This window comes from Cannabis sativa, chromosome 2 (genome assembly GCF_029168945.1).
Source record: "Cannabis sativa cultivar Pink pepper isolate KNU-18-1 chromosome 2, ASM2916894v1, whole genome shotgun sequence".
NCBI classification, from domain to species: Eukaryota; Viridiplantae; Streptophyta; class Magnoliopsida; order Rosales; family Cannabaceae; genus Cannabis; species Cannabis sativa.
The window spans coordinates 201,700-220,442 of record NC_083602.1 but is presented as its reverse complement, the minus strand read 5'-3'; the positions used below and the strand labels follow the sequence as shown (position 1 = coordinate 220,442).

General features: G+C 34.5%; 1 protein-coding gene across 1 annotated transcript; it reads right to left on the bottom strand.

Annotated features, from left to right (window-relative positions):
• Positions 1–951: 951 nt before the first annotated feature.
• LOC115719330 (DNA polymerase epsilon catalytic subunit A) lies at positions 952–18,635 on the bottom strand. Its single transcript, XM_030648318.2, has 49 exons — positions 18,311–18,635; positions 18,023–18,088; positions 17,552–17,611; positions 17,186–17,281; positions 16,625–16,785; positions 16,405–16,493; positions 16,093–16,310; positions 15,771–15,857; positions 15,502–15,636; positions 15,087–15,209; positions 14,646–14,729; positions 13,786–13,950; positions 13,440–13,616; positions 13,090–13,203; positions 12,355–12,459; positions 11,994–12,112; positions 11,561–11,702; positions 11,393–11,487; positions 11,005–11,110; positions 10,799–10,878; positions 10,542–10,718; positions 10,301–10,388; positions 10,057–10,137; positions 9,840–9,983; positions 9,297–9,392; positions 8,999–9,199; positions 8,769–8,823; positions 8,552–8,691; positions 7,977–8,425; positions 7,462–7,603; positions 7,174–7,371; positions 7,009–7,083; positions 6,416–6,606; positions 6,067–6,250; positions 5,908–5,972; positions 5,359–5,491; positions 5,163–5,264; positions 4,997–5,080; positions 4,697–4,771; positions 4,319–4,378; positions 3,970–4,232; positions 3,832–3,880; positions 3,351–3,511; positions 3,201–3,267; positions 2,932–3,042; positions 2,615–2,785; positions 2,299–2,511; positions 1,890–1,996; positions 952–1,774 (listed from the first exon to the last, which is right to left on the bottom strand). The coding sequence occupies exons 1-49, from the start codon at positions 18,473–18,475 to the stop codon at positions 1,402–1,404; spliced, it is 6,642 nt and encodes a 2,213-aa protein (XP_030504178.2). The 5' UTR covers positions 18,476–18,635; the 3' UTR covers positions 952–1,401.
• Between the last annotated feature and the right edge of the window lie 108 nt (positions 18,636–18,743).

Below are 18,743 nucleotides of genomic sequence, written 5' to 3'. Positions count from 1 at the left end.
CTGACTAGTAAAGACTAATACAACAGTCTTTATGCTGATCAGTTAGTTATATATATGTGGTCTGAACTAACAGATGAGTCTCCAATCTGAAGGGTTCTTAACACACCATTGTCCATATACCATCCACTAACTATCACTGTTGCAGTTGTTGAAGGCCTCCATTAGAGCCTTGAATAGAGGAAGAATTGTTATTATTTTCATTTTTCAATCTGTGATAACACTTTTACGCAAGATGACCAATCTTGCCATAGAATTGTTCATGGTGGTATTAAGTGAGCAAACTAGCTTGTGCAAGAGATCAAGAGAAGGGAGTTTTCTTGTTCAATCCTAATTTTTTTTTTATTCTAAAGCATGTATTTCACTTCTTCTAGTGTAAAAGCATCAGAAAGGTGTTGTCCTGCAACAGAAAAAGCATCACCCACTGTTTCATCTTTAACATATATTCATCATTTCAATGTTTGAATACCAAAACAAAGCTGTAGAAGAGGAGCCTTGGATTGAGAATCCAGAACGTGAATATAGCATAGACTTAAATAAAGAATTCATAAGCCAACTTCATTTCAATTTAAGAATAAGAACAAAAAACAAAAAGTAATTACTAGATTAAAACGTATCTGTTACTTTAAATTTCAATTTGATTTCCTTATTAGCAAAGCATCACAATGAACTCAAAGTTGTATAAGATGAATCATATATGAATATTGTGTACGGTCGACTAACCCAAACTTGTATATGTCAACCGTACTAAATTATATATTGAATTGGTTTGTTAGGGAATGAAATTGTTGGCTCATCTATTCATAAATTAAGTCAAATTTATAATAATCTTCAAGTTGATTAAACAATATTGATCGAATTTCCCTATCCAAAAAAATATATACGAGCAAGAATGCAATTGTACATTATTCAAATAGATAGATTAAGAAGCAAATATGGGTAGATATCTGTGTATGTATATAAACTTGATTTAATAGGATAATGATGTTGAACTTGTACAGCTTTGGCATATAATACAACAATACTACAACCTATATATACAAAGGAAAGAGAAACATGAAAGAATATGAACAAGAAGAATACTCTTCTTGGTTGGTATGAAGAACATGACATGGCCATACACGTATATGTATATATATACACACACATAAGATTATGAAGTTGCTCTTCCTGATTAGGTTGTGGACCATTAATTCTTAATCAACAACCCAAACGAAGCCAATAATGCATCTGAAGATTTGGTCAAGACCCACTTGACCTTCTTCTTACTTGTTTGTTAGCCATGTCTGCCAGCCACTGCCAATACCGACAACACCTGTTATATTGCTTTGGTGCGAGTCGGGAAGGCCGGCAGAAACTACCTCTTGCAATGACTAGTCGAGCAGAGCTCTGAATGAAACGTGACTAATCTTGTACATCATGGATTCCCAATATCCATGATGTGCATTCTTGGAGAAGTTGAAATTTCTGGCGAATGGCAATGTTTAAGAATATTTGCATTTTTCTGTTGAACTCGGTTACATCTTCCTTGCATCTGTATGACCCGGCACACCCACATTGCTCTGCTAAATGTGCTGCCTTCACCTGTCTACACCTTTGGCACACGAGATCCTGCACGTGGTAGAGGCGTTCTCTCTGTCGTACGATCTGAAGCAGGGAATTTTCCATTACCTCACGGTTGTAGGGCTGCCCGCATTGTGGCACAGCACATCGCCACTCCTGAGCCAGGAGGGCCGTGTCTCGACACAAATCCAGGTCTCTACAGTCATTGCAGTAGCTGTTCAAGAATGAAATAGTAAATCAGTTTAGGCTTTTGAAAATTTAGATCCTAACTAGTAATAACTAGTCTCATTTAGACAGCTCAAGAATACAAAAATTGTTTATGTTTGTACCTGCAAATGACATTTGGCAAGATGAAGGACGAAAAGACATCACAAAATTCAGCTTCGGGAGCGAACTCCCTAACTCGCACATATTTTAGCAGATTCTTTCTCATTATCTGTAAAATTGAGGAGAACAAGTAGCAGTCAGTTCAAAGATAAATCAGATAATATAAACAGTAACTATACAGAACCAAACTGTGAAAAAAGAAATAAAAAAACAGCACGACAATGTTTTCGTCACAAGACTATACGAGCCTAGAAGGGGGAACTATCAGGGAAACTGGGGAGCATTTCATTCAATGTTGTTCGTAACATGATTGAAAGGTACGGAGCATTTCATATTGAGACTTTAATAACCATACCACACACAGAAAATGAGTTACTTGAGTAGAAAGAAAGAAAGAACGGAATAAAATACCAGAACATTGTGCTGAACACTCTGATCAAGAGCCAGTACTGCACAAACATGCTTAATAAATTCCAGTGCTGCATCCCCTCTGTGGGCATTACTAGAGAGTTGTGGCATCCCTGCAGATACAGATGCTTCTTTTTCTGATTTACTTAGTTCTTTCATATGAAGAACGGTATCTCGCACGATTCCCAAAAGTTTTTCAGTGAAGTAAGTGCTGATCTGTAACACATGAACAAAGTTTAGAAAATACAATCACGAACTAAATGCAACACACAAGGAACAAGAGAAAGAGAGAGAACAAGAATTGAGCCTTAAAAATAACCTGGCCTTTAAGATATTCCGTTAGATGAGACTCGAAATTCTCAGCTGCTGCAATAGTAATTGATGGTGTGCTTGAGCTGCCATCTTGTGCAGATGCTCTAATTGCAGCTTGTTTTTTTGCATAAGTCCAAGGGATATAAAGGTATTGAGAAACAATGAAAATAAAATAATCCTGCAAAAGATTATTTTTGTCAGATTTTGGGCCATAATAAATTGAATCTTCACTAATCACCAAACCGTGTACATGCACACTCAGCAGAGATTAAAATGTTACTCATTACAGCAATTGCAAGTTTATACAAAAATTTGACAAATTACCTGAATTTTCTTTGGTAAATTTTCAGCAATATTCCAGCTTGACACAATATCAACTTCAGACTCTTCATGCATGTTTTCATCAGCTTTTGCAGGGATTCCACCATAATTATGCTATCACAACAAAAGCAAACAAAACTGTTGATTTTACCAGAAGAGTGGTATACCCTAGGACCTCATAATCATAGGAAGAACACAGTATCGAAAAAAAACGAAAAAATCAAATGGTTATACTAGAACATTAATAATTGTTGACAAGGAGAAGTGCAGACCTGATCCATAAAAAGCAAGGAATGCCAGAACTGCAATGGTTCAAGTTCAATCCACTCAAATAGGTCTCTGTGAAGAAGGAAGAAAAAAAATTACAACCAAGATTGACGGAAATTTATAATCTACATTAATAATTTATGAGTAAGACAAACCTAGTTTGCAGGGTCTTAAGTAAGCTATCACAGTAAGCTTTGGCAGCAGAGATATCAGGTTTGCCGGTGTCTATGATAATCTTGGAAAAATTTGCAAATACGATACTAGCACCCAATTTCCGAAACTCGGCCAATAATAGAGCAAATACCTTTTTCATGACCTATAAATTCAATAAATGAAACCAAATAAACAAAATTTATTAGTCCCATCCTATCATAAATCAAAGATGATGTATGTCCCCGAACAAAGAAGAGCAGATGACCCCCATCAGGTCCTACTTTATACAGATTTAAAATTCTAGGGGGCTCTTAATTAACAACAGTGTTGAAGCTGCAATTTCTTCCTAAAACATGTATTCAACAAGACTCGGCAAGATTAAACTCATTCTACTTCCTTAAATCCTGGATCTCATTCAGTGTTATATGGACACTTATGGAGAGACCTATATGAGGAGAAGCAAAAAAACAAGCATTTATTTACCTTATGAAGTAGACGGTGAAGAGCCGGATCATGAAGTTTGGAATGAGGACTGCAATATTAAAGGAATGAGTAAGAATCCAGAAACATATAGTTTATAACCATAGGAGGCAAAAAAGAAAAATAACTATTTGTAGCTACCTGCATAGCCACCGGTATAGATGCTGTAATATTGCATCTGCAAACACGTTTCCCGATGTAACTGCATCCGTAAGGCACCTTTGAATCAACTGTTTTAAAACACGAAATGCAGGAGCACATGAGGTACCCTCATCAAAGCCACTGTGATCATTTGAATTATGTGCTCCGGAATTCATATCTGATTCGAACCCCAATAAAGAACCTCCTTCCATTTCATTTATTTGGTTGCTTTTGAGAAGAGCATCTACAGCTAGATGATGAATCTTCGCAAAGAAATTGACAAAATAATCAGCAAAATCATCCAAGATCTAACCAAGAAATGGGAAAGAAATGGTTAGTGTATTTTCACCTTTAACTCCAAGGTGACTTTTCTATATGCTCCAGGGTATGTAAGAACAGGTTGATGGACCTGATTAGATTTACAGAAGGAACGTGCAATTTAGCACATACAATGTGAAGTTCAACAGAAGATCAATTACGCCTAGTGAAAGGAAAAACACAAACGCACAAACCCACGCACACAAGAATATAAAAATCCAATATAAAGATAGATCTATGTCCTTAGGTGTCAGAGAGGAAGGAGTGAGCTTGAACAGTAAAAAAAAGAGACAAAGGTCACATGTCGTCCACCCAGTGACCACCAAGATACTTTTTTGACTAATGATCACAAAGCACTTTAAAATGACAATCGCATTCCTAAATATTTCTAACCAAGTTAGGAAATAACCTCATCAGCAAAACAAGTATCTTCTTCACTAACGCCTCCTAGATCCGGAATCCCATCATCAGATATCCAAAGTACCTGTGACAAATAAAGAAATGAAAATATGTTAAAAAAAAAAGAGTTCAAAAAACCTGCCAAATCATTTCTTTTCCCTATTTTATTCTCTGCAGGTAACATAAAATTTTCTCAAAACTGTTACACATTCTCAGTAACCTTCACATCCCTCTAGCATAAGATAGTGATCCAAATTCCTAAAATCTTTATAAATAACATGACAAGATATCAGCTGATGATAAGAAAAACCTGTTGCTGATCACGGAGTGCTCTTGAAAAGATGACATCTGCAGTATGTATGAGCCAATCAAGTTCAAAATTCCCTAGCGGCACCTGTCCCAAATATTTGACCAATTAGTATCTAAAATATCATGCAAACTTAACAACATTCTCACTGTAGAGATAAAGACATTACATGGGCATATCTAGAGAGAGAAATTCTTTCATTCAACCATTGAGATGACGCAGCACACCGTTGCATTCCAATTTTTGCAGCAACTTGTTGCCACCCAAGAACCTGCCCAAAGCATAGTTTAAAAGTAATGCATTTGACTATGTGCATGTGGCATGATCAACGGATGCAAATCAGCTACATATTCAAAATTTATTACCTGATAGTTACTATCACGAGCATTGGAGGGAATGCTCACACATGGGAAATCATCTAAAGCTCGTACACTTGACTTCATTGATTGAGCATTTGGGCATTCAATAACAGCAATTATTGGTCCATGATGTTCATGTCTGTTGATCAACCACAGAAAAATGTATGTTATGTTATTGCTAGAGAGAATGAAAATGAGATGTGAACTTTTGTTTGCACCAATAAAGTACCGAAAAAAGGTCTAATTGGGAAGCCTAAAATCTGCTAGTCTATGTAGGTTTAATTTATTCTTTATTTTTTTTTTCCAAACAGTTCATACATTGTAACAAAATGTTATTCAATAAAGCACTAGGGCATATATGTACACTAAAATAAATCAGTGAACAAGTTACTTTGGGCTCATCCAAGTTACATAAGACAATATTCAACGTGTAATATACATGATTATAGAAACATTTCTCTAATTAGTAAAATCAACACGAGTAAGGAAATATACAGAAAAACAAAATTCACAAAAAGCAGGATAAACAAAAATAATATTACGATAGAATTAGACCTGTGCTGATTTATTGTTCTTTGCAGAATCTTATCAGCATCCTTTACAGATCCAACATACTCCACCTGCAATAAACACACGTTATTATAAGGAAAAGCAAACAAACAAACAAATCGCGCCAATAGGAAAGTATTTGTTTTCACTAATCTACCAGCTAACCTTGAATATGAATTCATTACTAGGAGGAGGTGGTTGAACAGATAACGCCTGGCAAGCATCACGGAATTGCTTCTCAAGAAAGGATGGTGACAGATCCTTGTTTTGATAAGGATTCACGACGACAATGGACATTGTTTTTGAAGAAGGAAAATAAACAACAAATATAGCACGCCCTTCAGAAATACTGAAATTAACCAGATTAGGAAATGGTTAATTAACACATTTAAAAAAAGCAAATTAAAGACCATACATGAATTAGTTAGTTCGTGATAGAACCCATATTTCAGTGTTGGTAGAAATCATAGCAAAAAAATTGAAATAACCCAATTTGTAATGGCAAATTAGTTACCTATGATACAAGTAGAAGAAAGATATAGATTGCTCCAAATAAGAACATTCTGTTGTAGTCTTCGTATGTAGTTCGCTAATATTCCAGGAGTCTTGGATATTTCGCTTCTTAGCAGCTTTATCCACCTTACAGACACATCCAATCTGAACAATCGCATTCAAGTCCAATGGTACCTTTGTTTCATATATTCCCTGACAAAAAGAAAAATATGATAATTAAATAAATAATAATCAGGCACTTGTTACTAATATGAATTGTTCTAAAAGACTGAAAGATAGAACTTTACGCCAGAAGAGAACATATAAATTTACATTGTAATGAAGAACAGTGTTATTTATTTCCTCATTCTTTAATACTTAGTAAAGTTCTATTGACAAAAATTGTAACCATAAACATGAGCCAAGTCCTACAAAGAAAACAAAGATAACTGAACAATTCCAATTTGAAATAAATAAATAAATAAGGCATATCCTTGCAAATAAGAAAATACATAATTCATATTTGGGGCAAAACAAAGCACTTCTGTGAAATTTTTGTCAATAAGATTTATTAATTTATCTAATAATTTCTTTTCTTGGCTATAGGATGCTCACCTCAACTTCTGGATCTGCAAGAAGTGCAGTAAGGTTTTTTCTTTCTGCTTTGAACTGAGCTTCATCAATTACAACCTGCACAAACTCATGCCCAAAGATAACGTCTTGAAATCTTTATATTAAGAAGCACAGATACATAATAAATAGCATTAGCACCAGAAATACCTCATATAGGTTATAATTATGCTTTCCATGTGGAAGAATTTTGTTGGCACGCCTTCCTGGAAATTTGTCTTCTAAAGGGGCCTTGGAATTGATGTAAAACACTCTAGGAACAGTTATAGGAATCTTAAGCATCACTCCTTCTACCACAACCCAAGCAAAATACTGGCCAAGCTGAGAAGCTGGAACTACTTGTACTATCTGAATCACAAGAGCGAAATAAAAGTGATTTAAGCCATTAAACTAGAATAACTCCATCCAACTGTTTGGGGTTAATGAAGGTTTTATTACCTGCCAGTGGCATCGCTTTATAGCTACTTCATGTCTCTTAAAGTATGAACTAACTCCTGTTCCCTCCTGAGCTTCTTTATTTGACGGTTGACTGAGCAGCTCAGAAAGACCACTAGCATTGTGCCGTGTTGCATTGCCTAGTCTGTTAAAGTAATATATCACTTCACATTATTAAATTGTTCCTGAGAACCTAACTACTGTTCTAGAATTAATAATTGGGTTTTATCCTATTTTGACAAAATAGAATTTTACTACATTTCTAAGTTCCTAGAATTCATTTCATGTTGCATTTAGAATCTGTTATTTGCCTAACTATAAATAGGCTTAGCTATTTTTAGTATGTGTTGGATTGTTTATTGAGTTATAAAATCTTTGAGATTTCTTCTCTACGTTCTCTTTCTTTCTTTAATCCTTCATCTTTTATTGTTATTTTCTACCTATTCTTCTATTAAAATCAATTCTTCTACTCTATTCTTGTTTCATTTAGCATTTTATTTAAAGTTTTGAACAGGTACCTTTGCTTCTTCCTCTTGTTGAGAGTATCTTTCCATTTTCTCTTCTTCATTTCAAGCCATCCTTGGTAGTCGACATTTTTGTCAATAATCTCAGAAGTGGAGGAATCTTGTATTTGCTGCTCTTTTTCATTATCATCAGCTTGATGCGGACATTCTTGTGCTACATTCTCATCTGAATTGCTCTTATTATTAACTTCATAACTTCGAACTACTGGTCTGGGTCCCTTTACAGAACTCTTATTTATTTGGAAGTCTTCAAGATCTCCAACAACCTCTTCCTCAATTACACTACTAACTCCTACAGCCTCATCCTTCCTTTTTAACAGTTCACCCTTATTAAATGAACTAAAGACATCAGCTAGCTTTTGCTGTCGAAATTTATCATCCTTCTCGCGAACCTTCTTATGCAACCAATCAGGATGAATCACTCTAGGGACAGGATTTGCAACCTGAAGAAGTAATTGTTTGCCGGAATATTAAACATAATAGAAAAACTGGGGAAGAAAAAGGATAGAGATAAAAACAAAGAAAATATTGATTTCTTCCAGTAAATAGACATCTAGAAGCAGTGAAACCTTTTGCATTGCAGCTGGAATAGTGACAATTTTCTGAATCGATGAACTAAGCCGCTGCTTGTAGTATGACCAGTCAATGATGGATCGAATGTCAACATCCGATATCTTGCACCACTTCCGCACATAAAATTTCATTATTTCTGAAATTTCAAACATGCTGAATTTAGTGGAAGTAGAAGCACAAACAAATAAATCAGAAGGATACCAGAAACTTTACCGGCATCTGTTTCAAAAATTGCAACAGGAACAGCACGTTCGCTCACGGGTGTTCCCTACTCAAATTAAAAATATCACACAAAAATTTTGGTTAAGGAATCATGCAATAATAAGAGGCGAGGGTTGTAAAAATGCATGTAAAGCATAAAAGATAAAATGAAAAGCATTAAAACTTGGCAATAACAATTGAAAGATTGATAAAGTAAGTGTTGGCTGAAAAGAAGAATTCACCTTAGGTTCACATGCAACAATATACTGACAACGAAGCCCTTTATCTTTGACCATTGTATCACCAAGAAAATCAGCAAGACGTTTTGCAGTGGTCACTGCACATGACTTCTGCCCACCATAGTCTGCTAGAGACTTGCTCATGGTACTTGATTCAGATATATAATCGAGCAACTCGCTGTCTGCAATATCCTTTCCTTGATTCTGTGGAAAGAGAAACAAAGAAAAAGTTATCTGCAAAGATCACAGAAGACAGCAGAATAGCATAAGCATAAGAAGCAAAGTCTATTGGAAGACCTACATCGAGTAGATCAAGCCAACGGTTGGCCACAGAAGCAACAGCTGAATAGCATTCCACTAACGTTGAACCATGGAGAAACTTGTCAAAAAGCTCAGCCTGAAAAATGAAAATAGAAAATTAAAATTAACGCAAAAGATAAATTTTATATTTATAAGTAAGCAAACATGAAGCACATGAATAGAACCTAAAACAGCTTGCCCATGATGATTCTAAAGCATATGATTTTTTTATAAATAGAATAACTCTATTGGATATTTTGAACATAATTTAGTGATAGAAGGAAAACTATATAATCCCAACTGCTAATAACCATAAATATAGATCGTCTTTGCAAACATGACAATCATAAGCAAGAAAAGAAGCTATCCAACCATTAGACATCGCAACGAAAGAAAAAACAGAATCATGTGAGGTTTTCAGTACAGGAAAATAATATAATTTAACCCAGCAAGCCCCTGGAAAGAAACACTAATATATAGGGAAGAAGATAAATTCATTTAATACTTGGGTACAAACACAAAACATAGGATATGGTAGGGATACCTGGAAAACTTTGATGAGCTTCAGCTCTCCTCTACGCTTAATTTCAAAACCTTTAAGTTCAGCAAGGGTCCCATCATCATTGAAAACTGCATATCGCTTCTTAATCAAAATTCCCTCTTCTTTTGAAGCTGGAATAATCATTGCCTGCATGAAACCAATATATTAGTAACAAAATATGGAAATGTTGAACTATAATTGATATCACACTCCATGTCACCTTGTATGGCCCATCCACTTCAAATTCAATTGAGCATTCACTATGAGTTGTATAAGATTTGGCCAAGGGATCTGTCAAGGTCTGTTAAGAGAAAAGTGTTAGTAGGTTTTTGTCAAACAATCAAGCTTAAATCGCTCCTTTGCAAATTCGCTTTCTGTTTCTTTTTTCCTAAATGAATAAATTAATAAACATTTGAAAAAACCGCACTAGGCATGATACTACCGAAAAAACGTTTAAAGGTGACCTGGTACTGATCATTTGTATTGTTTTCTGCCACATCAACATTCAACATAACACATGGATACGAGATAGTCAGCTTCTTCTTCAAGTCCCTGAAACATTTGTTTCCCATAGAGTAGTTAGTATCTTTAGATAAACAATATCAGTATATCATGGACTTAAAGACAATGTAGGTAATGCGCCAAAAAAGGTTCCCAAACTCATGCCCCTTGTACTGCTGATACAATACTAAGAGTTATACATACTTTGTTTTGAAAGTAAAGTTCTCTGGAAAAGATCCAGGAAGTGCACACCAGATACCATCTGTATCTAACTCAAGTGGCTTTCCAATCTTTTCAACCAGTATGCGAGCATTCTGAATAATTTTAGCCCCAGTATATGTAACCACTCCAGCCATTTCCATAGAGTACCATCGTGCACCCCTGTAAGACCAGGAAAAGCATTAGTAAAAGGTATATATATTTTGTAGTTAGGAAAAAAAGGAAATCACTATATAACTCACTTGCGCATGACATATCCATAAAAGGAATTAAGAATGCACTTATGAGCAAGTTGTAACGAATCATAAAGGACTACCATATCCTGCAAAGCAGTAAGCAAACAACAACGCAAGTTTCAAGGTTCAAAGTCAGTATCAACAATCATCCTCAACATGGTGTGATGCTTATTGTATACAAACGCTCAAACAAGCATATGAATTTTCCATACCTGTGCCTCTTGGATTTTAATAGAATTTCCAGTAGCTTTGGCTTCAGACAATTTTCCTTTCCAGGCCTTATTAAGTCCTTTGTACTCGTATCTTCTATCTCGAAAGCTTCAAATAATATGGAATGTCATATAAAATTATAAATTAGCAAGAAGACAATGATTTTTGTAATGTATGTAAAATAAAAACACATAGAGACTTCAAAGATAGAAAGACAAAAGAATTTCACCCCACCAGATAAGTCAACCTCAAATCAAAATTACTCAATTTTTATAAATTTAATAGTGAAAGTTTTTTAAAATAATAATAATAAATTAGTTGATAAGTGTTTTTCACAATTGCATTCCAAAAGAAAGAAGAAAACTTTTATGAAAGAAAATCCATGCTCACCTGCGAACAGTGTCAACGTAGAATGCATTCTCCCTCATGCATATCCCCGCTTCCCGAACTTCAGTAACTGTCTTATCCAGTACCCGTTTATATGCCTACGAGAAGCATACAAAATTAGTTTTAGGCATCATTTACAAGAAAAATTGAACTTTAATAGGGAAAATATACCTTCTGACAATATTTCTTTAGACGATCTTTCAGTCTCAATTGTTGTTCTGTCTTAGGTAGGTCAAGAAAAGATTTTGCTAACTGGCTATCAGATCCATCAACAAACTCTGACTCAATTTGCTTCTTCATATGGTAGTAGTCACTGTCATTCAAAATGATAAAAAAAAAAACAATCATGAATTACCTTATTACTGACAGACTTAAACTAAAGTATTTGCTTTAAGGAGTTCAAGAGCTTTAGTTTTGTGATTTTTTGAGGATTTGAAAATTAGTAGACTAGTCAGGCTTACTGTGTTTTGCATTGATGGCTTGATTTTCTATAGGCTTTTCTTTCTAGCAGTGTTGCTTCTTTTTAAAATTAAAACTTAAATAAATAAAAACAAGTTTTGTTGAAGGTGCATGTAGAAAAATAATGAGTCCCCCAAAAAGAGACCTTTTCTTTGCCATGAAGACTTCTCCACGCCAAACCCATTCAAGTTTCCGAAGACAAGTCTTTCCTGGGCGATTGAAATCACAAGCAGTGCAAATCTCGTCTGTAACTATTGATGATGGCTGAAATAGACACAAAACAATATAATAGAGGATCAAGAATTTCTCCCTCTTTTAAATTGATAAGTGAAGAACAAGTTTTGTTCATGAAAAGGATTAAAGACAACAACTGTAATAGGTAAATCAGACGATGTGCAAAACATATTAAGGTAAACACCAAGTTTTGTTTTGTAATTGCATTGCAAATCTATATTGTAGACCACACAAATAATATGAAATGAATAGAAATCAATTAATCAGCTTACCTGAAGCCTGTTTGTCAAAATAATATTTGGGTACATTGCAGCTACATCTAGATGATAAATAAGGGGGCATTCATCTCGTATGGGGTCATCTCGTAAACTTTCAAGCTGCAAAGCAAGGAAGAAAGATAATAAAAGAGAATAAATTGTACAGAAAAAAAAATGGAAAATAAAAATATAATTTCTATGTTGCTGCCTCAAACCACATGAACCTAAAACAATTGTTAGAGTATGAAATTAAGCAAGCTAACACCCCCTTTACTGAGTTGAGTATCATTCACTACAAGCAAATGAGCTTTGAGCGTAATGAACATTGGAAATTCAAAGGCAATTGTTAAATTCCAGGAAAGTGAATGATTTTAAACCCATTAGTTTGGTAGCTACTCTGTAAAGAAATTATAAGAAACAAACTATTGAATTCATAAAATTCTTATTACATACATTCATGGCATGTTTACCTAAGGTGTCACACTAGACAGCGCCAAGTAAAACAAGGCCCATAACCAGAAACATAAATAAATACCCATCACATTAGGTCTGCGTCAAAGGATTTCAAGAATTAAAGGAGTTCTCTAACGTTTAATTCATGTCTACTTTATGAGGATACTTTATCATCTTTCCGTACTTACCTGTTTCCAATCAATAAAGAATTTCTCTTACCAACAAAAAAATAATAATAATCTCAGGACCAAATCAGAACATTATCCAAGGCTAACTGGCTAATGAAAAAAGCAATACCTTTTCTAAGATAGAACTCCTCACTTCAGCATAATTAGAAACGGAATCCAAGTCCATCTTACCCTCAACTCTAATGGCATATTGCAGATCACGATCAAGGTTGTCAATCAGTTGCTGAAAATCAAAGTTTGCAATGTTTTTGTGTCAAATTACATATACTATTAAAAATAGATAATGAAACACCCAAAATTAAAATAAAAACTGGACCAAGGTAGCATTCACTATGTCCACGGAACATGGAAAAAGAGCAGCATAACCAATCACGGGTATAGAGAAAGGGGTCAATTCATGTCAAACCATAATGACCAATTATTAAACCAGAGCAATTAATTGTGAGCAAGATGACATGCCTGATATCCAGATGGATCGAGCTTAAAACTAGTTAAAAGATCGGATCTAAAAACTCCACTTTCAAGGCATTCCACGTGACCACCTATATATGTCTCACTTTCAAGAAGACGGTTATTATGAAACTTCTCTGATTCAGCTTGGTGCTTGTTGGGGCAAATAACATTTGCCTTGTATGCCTGGAATAAAAGAAAAGTTGCCTTGAATGAGTACACGCTTATGAAGTGAAAAGATATGAAAGAATGCACCACACAAAGAAACTCAAAGATCTAGTGAAAACATATGAAAGAATGCACCACACAAGGAAACTCAAAGATCTAGTGTTGTAGCATGAGTGGAAAAACACACCTGGACCATTAGAAGCATTTCACAGAGGGTCCCACTACCCTTGCGCAAGACCTCATCTGGTGACATCGGAATAATTGTCGCAAGAGAGAAAATGAATGGATGAACATAGGTCATATACAAGTAATAAGTTGAAACAGCATCGGAAACAGAATATGAGGCCATCATCTGTAAGAAGTTAAGTTGCATATACATTAGAAATATTTCTCATATAATGTACAAAAACAAATTTGAGTAACTAAACGGAAACACAGATAATATGATATCACCTGCGATATTCCAGGAAAGAGCAGCCTTAGGATTCTAAGGCTGTCGATTTATCTGTAGGTTTAGACAGTATATCTCAGACTAAATTTTTTTAATTTAAATTTCTTCTCTAATTTTGTCATAATTTGTAAGACTGATTTTATTTTCTGTTGAGCCTATCTATATTTTCCCCTAGTTTTATTCTGTTGAAAAAGTTCTGATAAAACAAAAACATAAGTGTTCTGCTCTCTTTTCTTTTCCACTTCCAGCTTTCATGAACATAAACCAAGAAGGTTACAAAAAACTAGGCACCATCCTTTGCAACATACCACTAAGTGGTAAAGACCTTTTATTGAGCAACTACTCACACAGAAACTTGCCTTTGATGGGATATGGAGAATTTTTTTCCAAAATAAATACCAAAGGCAAAAATCTAGGTAAGCAAATTCATCACTTTTTGTCTGAGAGAACATTTGTAAGAAAATGCCTCAAAAATCCAGACTGAAATCTCTTTTTTAAGACAAATGGATTGAAAGCAAACGAATGACAAAAAGTACCAATAATCACTAAAGATTGTGCAATGGAACTGCACAGAAAACAAAATACTAAACTCTTACCTGTGGCTTTTCCATTGCATAACGAACCATATCCTCAGGATTCACTTCCAGGGGATCATATCCCAACTTTGCCTTTGTTACAGCCTGAAACAATACCACTAATTATAAACTTTCTAGTAGTGAGAACATTAATAGTAGCTTGATTTTAAAATAGAAGGAAATGAACAATGTCAATCTTTTTTCTTTTCAGGAAACAAGAAGTTCATTAAGTATAAGCTATTGTAATATATAATTTTTTTTCCCAGTTCATTAACAATAGGAGATAATTACATGAAACATACTACACACATAACAAACACAACTGAAAAGCAAAAGTGGCAGAAGCACCCGCAAGAGAGCAAAACAAAAAACACATAATCATATGGAAGATACTGTTTGATGTCTTGTAAAGCATAATGGTATAATGATAAGCAAATAAGCAAGTTATATTAGATCTTAAACCTTAAGGCCCTGGCTTCCCTGAGGGAGATAACTATCACGCTTGACCCAAGCAAAGCAATCAAGATGGCAAGCAAATTTAGCACGACATTCTCCTTGAATCTTGTCACATTGAAATCCAACCTCCTGATAATAATAGCAACCAAAACTGTTAGAAAATAGGCAGAAAAAAATATTTAAACAAACAGATATGCTGAAAACCAATCCAGAAGCAAATATAAAGCAACAGCTAACTCTAGTACCATCCAAAGTATTTTTGTGCTAGTCAAGAGTTCATAAAGTAATATGGTTATGTAGAATATTAGGTGTCCATACCGAAATGATAAATAACGTACTGACTTGAATTGACTAAATATAGAAAAACTAAAACTAAAATCTGAAGATGTCGGTATTAAGTAAAAGCTCAGAAGTTACATACATCACTAAGTTTAAATCCATGATGGGCTGCTCTTCTTTCCAGGAAAGGCCAATCAAAAAAATCACCATTGTACGTGACATATATACCAGGCTTCACCTCCCGCATATGGGAGAACCACAATTTAAGAAGCTCTAGCTGCAAGATGAAAAATCTTTTGCAAAATTAGTAGTGCATAATATATTCAATAAAAGACACGCACCTCCTTAAGCAATCTAAGAGATGAAACCACATTTGGTAATAGGAATATTATTTCTACAAGACTTCATTACCTCGTTTTTTACATTTGTAACCTTGAAATGCCCTTCAAATTCTGGTTTTGGAGTGTATTCCAAATCCTCTATATCATCACCAACACACTGCAAACAAAAAACAATTAGACGTGTTAAAGTAAGCCATGAGAAAACAATACATGTCTTGCTAGTTGCTACATATCATTTACTCAGGTACATGTAATTGATGCCAAGTACCTAGATGACCAGTGCAATAATGAAGCTTACATAGGAACCAGCAGAATGTATATATAGTATGGAATTTTAAATAAGAAACATTGAAGAAGGAAAGAAATTACTAGTTTGAACCAGTCACAAATACCTCTCTGTTTATTATCAGATACCCTTGTCCGTCAACCATGTACGAAATCATCATTACTAAATCATACTCAGCATCTGGAAATTTGAGGGGAAGCTTGGTGGTTTCAATATCGAATGCACAAACACGAACTTCAGCACGCTGTAGAAGATCTGTTCTCCTCTCCACCATAACATCATTACTAGATATACTAACATCGTACCACTGTCCACAGCGTACATCTAGGAAACATATGTCACAGGAGAAAAACAAGTTTATTTAATAGTTGGAACCTTTTCTTAAAAACCAACTCCCCAATCAACAGAATGGACTTACCATTGTCAATGGCAAACCGAACATGGTAAGGAACATCGTACTCTCGGAGGTCAACAATGTAATCCAAAAAATCTTGAGACCTTTTTTCTCTACAAATCAGGCACAATAATATTACACACGACAGTAACAAAAGACTAACTTTTCACCTAAGAATCTTAGTATCAGATTTTCAGGCCAATGAAGGAAACCGTAACCTTCAATTGTAAAACGAAAAACTCACCTTTTCCCTGTCAATATTAACTCATAAGCTTCTGTAGCATCAGATTTTGCCTGGTTTCTTTCAACAACGTGCAATAGATCTCTCTTAACACTCATTAGTTGCTGAACAGTGTCGAATGATAGTTTTAGATAGGACTTGCATAAACCAGACAAATGATTTTTCTGCCACGAATGAACACACATATCAGAGTACATTAACTAGTATAAGTGGATAAAAGAAATTTTAGATTAGTTCCGAAAGAAAGTTAAATTAGTTCAAAATAATAAAACTAGTAGAATTTAGTATACAATTAACCTTTTTTTTGGAACTTACACTTACAGAATTCACTTATATTATAAGCAATATCATTGACAAAATGGTTAAGGACCAGTTCAAATTTTAAAGCGCTGACTAATTACTCGGTAACTGGAATCATTGGATGTAAACCTAGTTTATTAGTTGTTCTTTATATAACCAAAGATGATTTCCTATCATCTGCTGTAATGATTCTACCTATTTCCGATAATATATAATATGTTCCTCAAAAAAGAAAAAAGTTAAAGCCACTGAGGAGTTGCTTACAAGATCAAGATCTTCCTTATCCACGATTTCAATATCAGCAATTTGACTTTCATAGCGCCGTCTCAAATATGCTTCAACGTCCATTTCCATTTTTTCCTACATACATAACACACATAGGACTTAACACAAAATCACCACGGTCAATGATAGAGCTTAATAGCATCATCATCATGAAATACAAAATGAAGACTTACGAAAAGCTAGAAAAGTTTTAACATACATAATTTTATTCGGCCAAATAATATATCCATTATTGGATAAAATGCTAACACTTAACACCATACCATGGCAACAACAGTTGATGCTAACACTGCAAACAAAATAAAAATGCTAAACAAGAGGATAGATAAATAGAAAGATATACACCTTAGTGCCGGCATAGAAATAAGGACGGAACTTGTATTTAGATTTGAAAGTAGAACCATCCTGCAATAAAAGCAGAGAACATTTAAACATTAAGCTAACAATAATAATCAACAGAAAGACATAAGTTGCTCTAAAACTGTGGAAGTGTTGGCAGTTATATGGGTAGTATGAATGGAAAAAAAAATGACAGAATGTTTCATGATAGAGAGAGTTCTTTAATTGTGTATGGATAAAGACCAAATTATTGGCTGCATTCTGGCTCAAAAGTGTTAAAAGGTTCAAGTATCTCTCTTTTTACTGATTTGAGGAGAGAGTTGGAAGTTCTGTTGTAAAGTGAGTACATTTGGGTGTGTAATCTTATTTCAACATTATGATTTCTTATCAAAAAAAAAATTATATCAACAGAAAGACCTTCAAATAGTTAACCATTTCCAAAAAAAAAAGTTTTCTAGAATAGAACAGTGAGTTTACCTGTGATACAAAATACAAATCAACACAACTATATACTTTGCGGGTATCTTGATCTTCCGAAGATGACTGCAAATTTACAAATGAGAATCGATCACTCCACTTGTCAGCATTCATTTAGTAATCTAATTTAAAAACTCAAACTTTTCCACACACTTTTAGCAGAATAATCAAATGCAACAAACACAAAATCAATAATTCAAACCTAACCGAAACATTACAAAACAATTTAAGTTCAATTCACCAACACATAATTTGACAATTCAATACAAATGTAAGAATAAAACTTACTGAGGCAAATGTAAGCAACCATCCGAGCCTCTTGTCACCTTCAGAGAAGATATCGAACCCTAATTTAGCCTCGAGCTCTTCCTCGGCGGAACGAATGAACTTCTGCTTCTTTGAGTTGCGAAAGTCATTGCGGTCCCATTTCCGACCACCACCGCCGCCGTTCATGGCTTCTTCGATCAGAAGAATCTGAAGAGAGAAAGAGAGAGAGAATCTGAGCTTGTGTTGTGTGGTGTCGCGGGGGACTCAGAACTGAGAAAAGAGTAAGAGAATTTTCCCGCGCTTTTGCCAATGGTTTTTTACCTATGTTTAAAATGACCAAACTGCCCCTACAATTGGCTTCACTTCACTTTAAACAATAATAATAATTAGGAATTTTTTATTATTATCATTTATATATTTATTATTACATTCAAACTTTACATTTTCTTTTGTA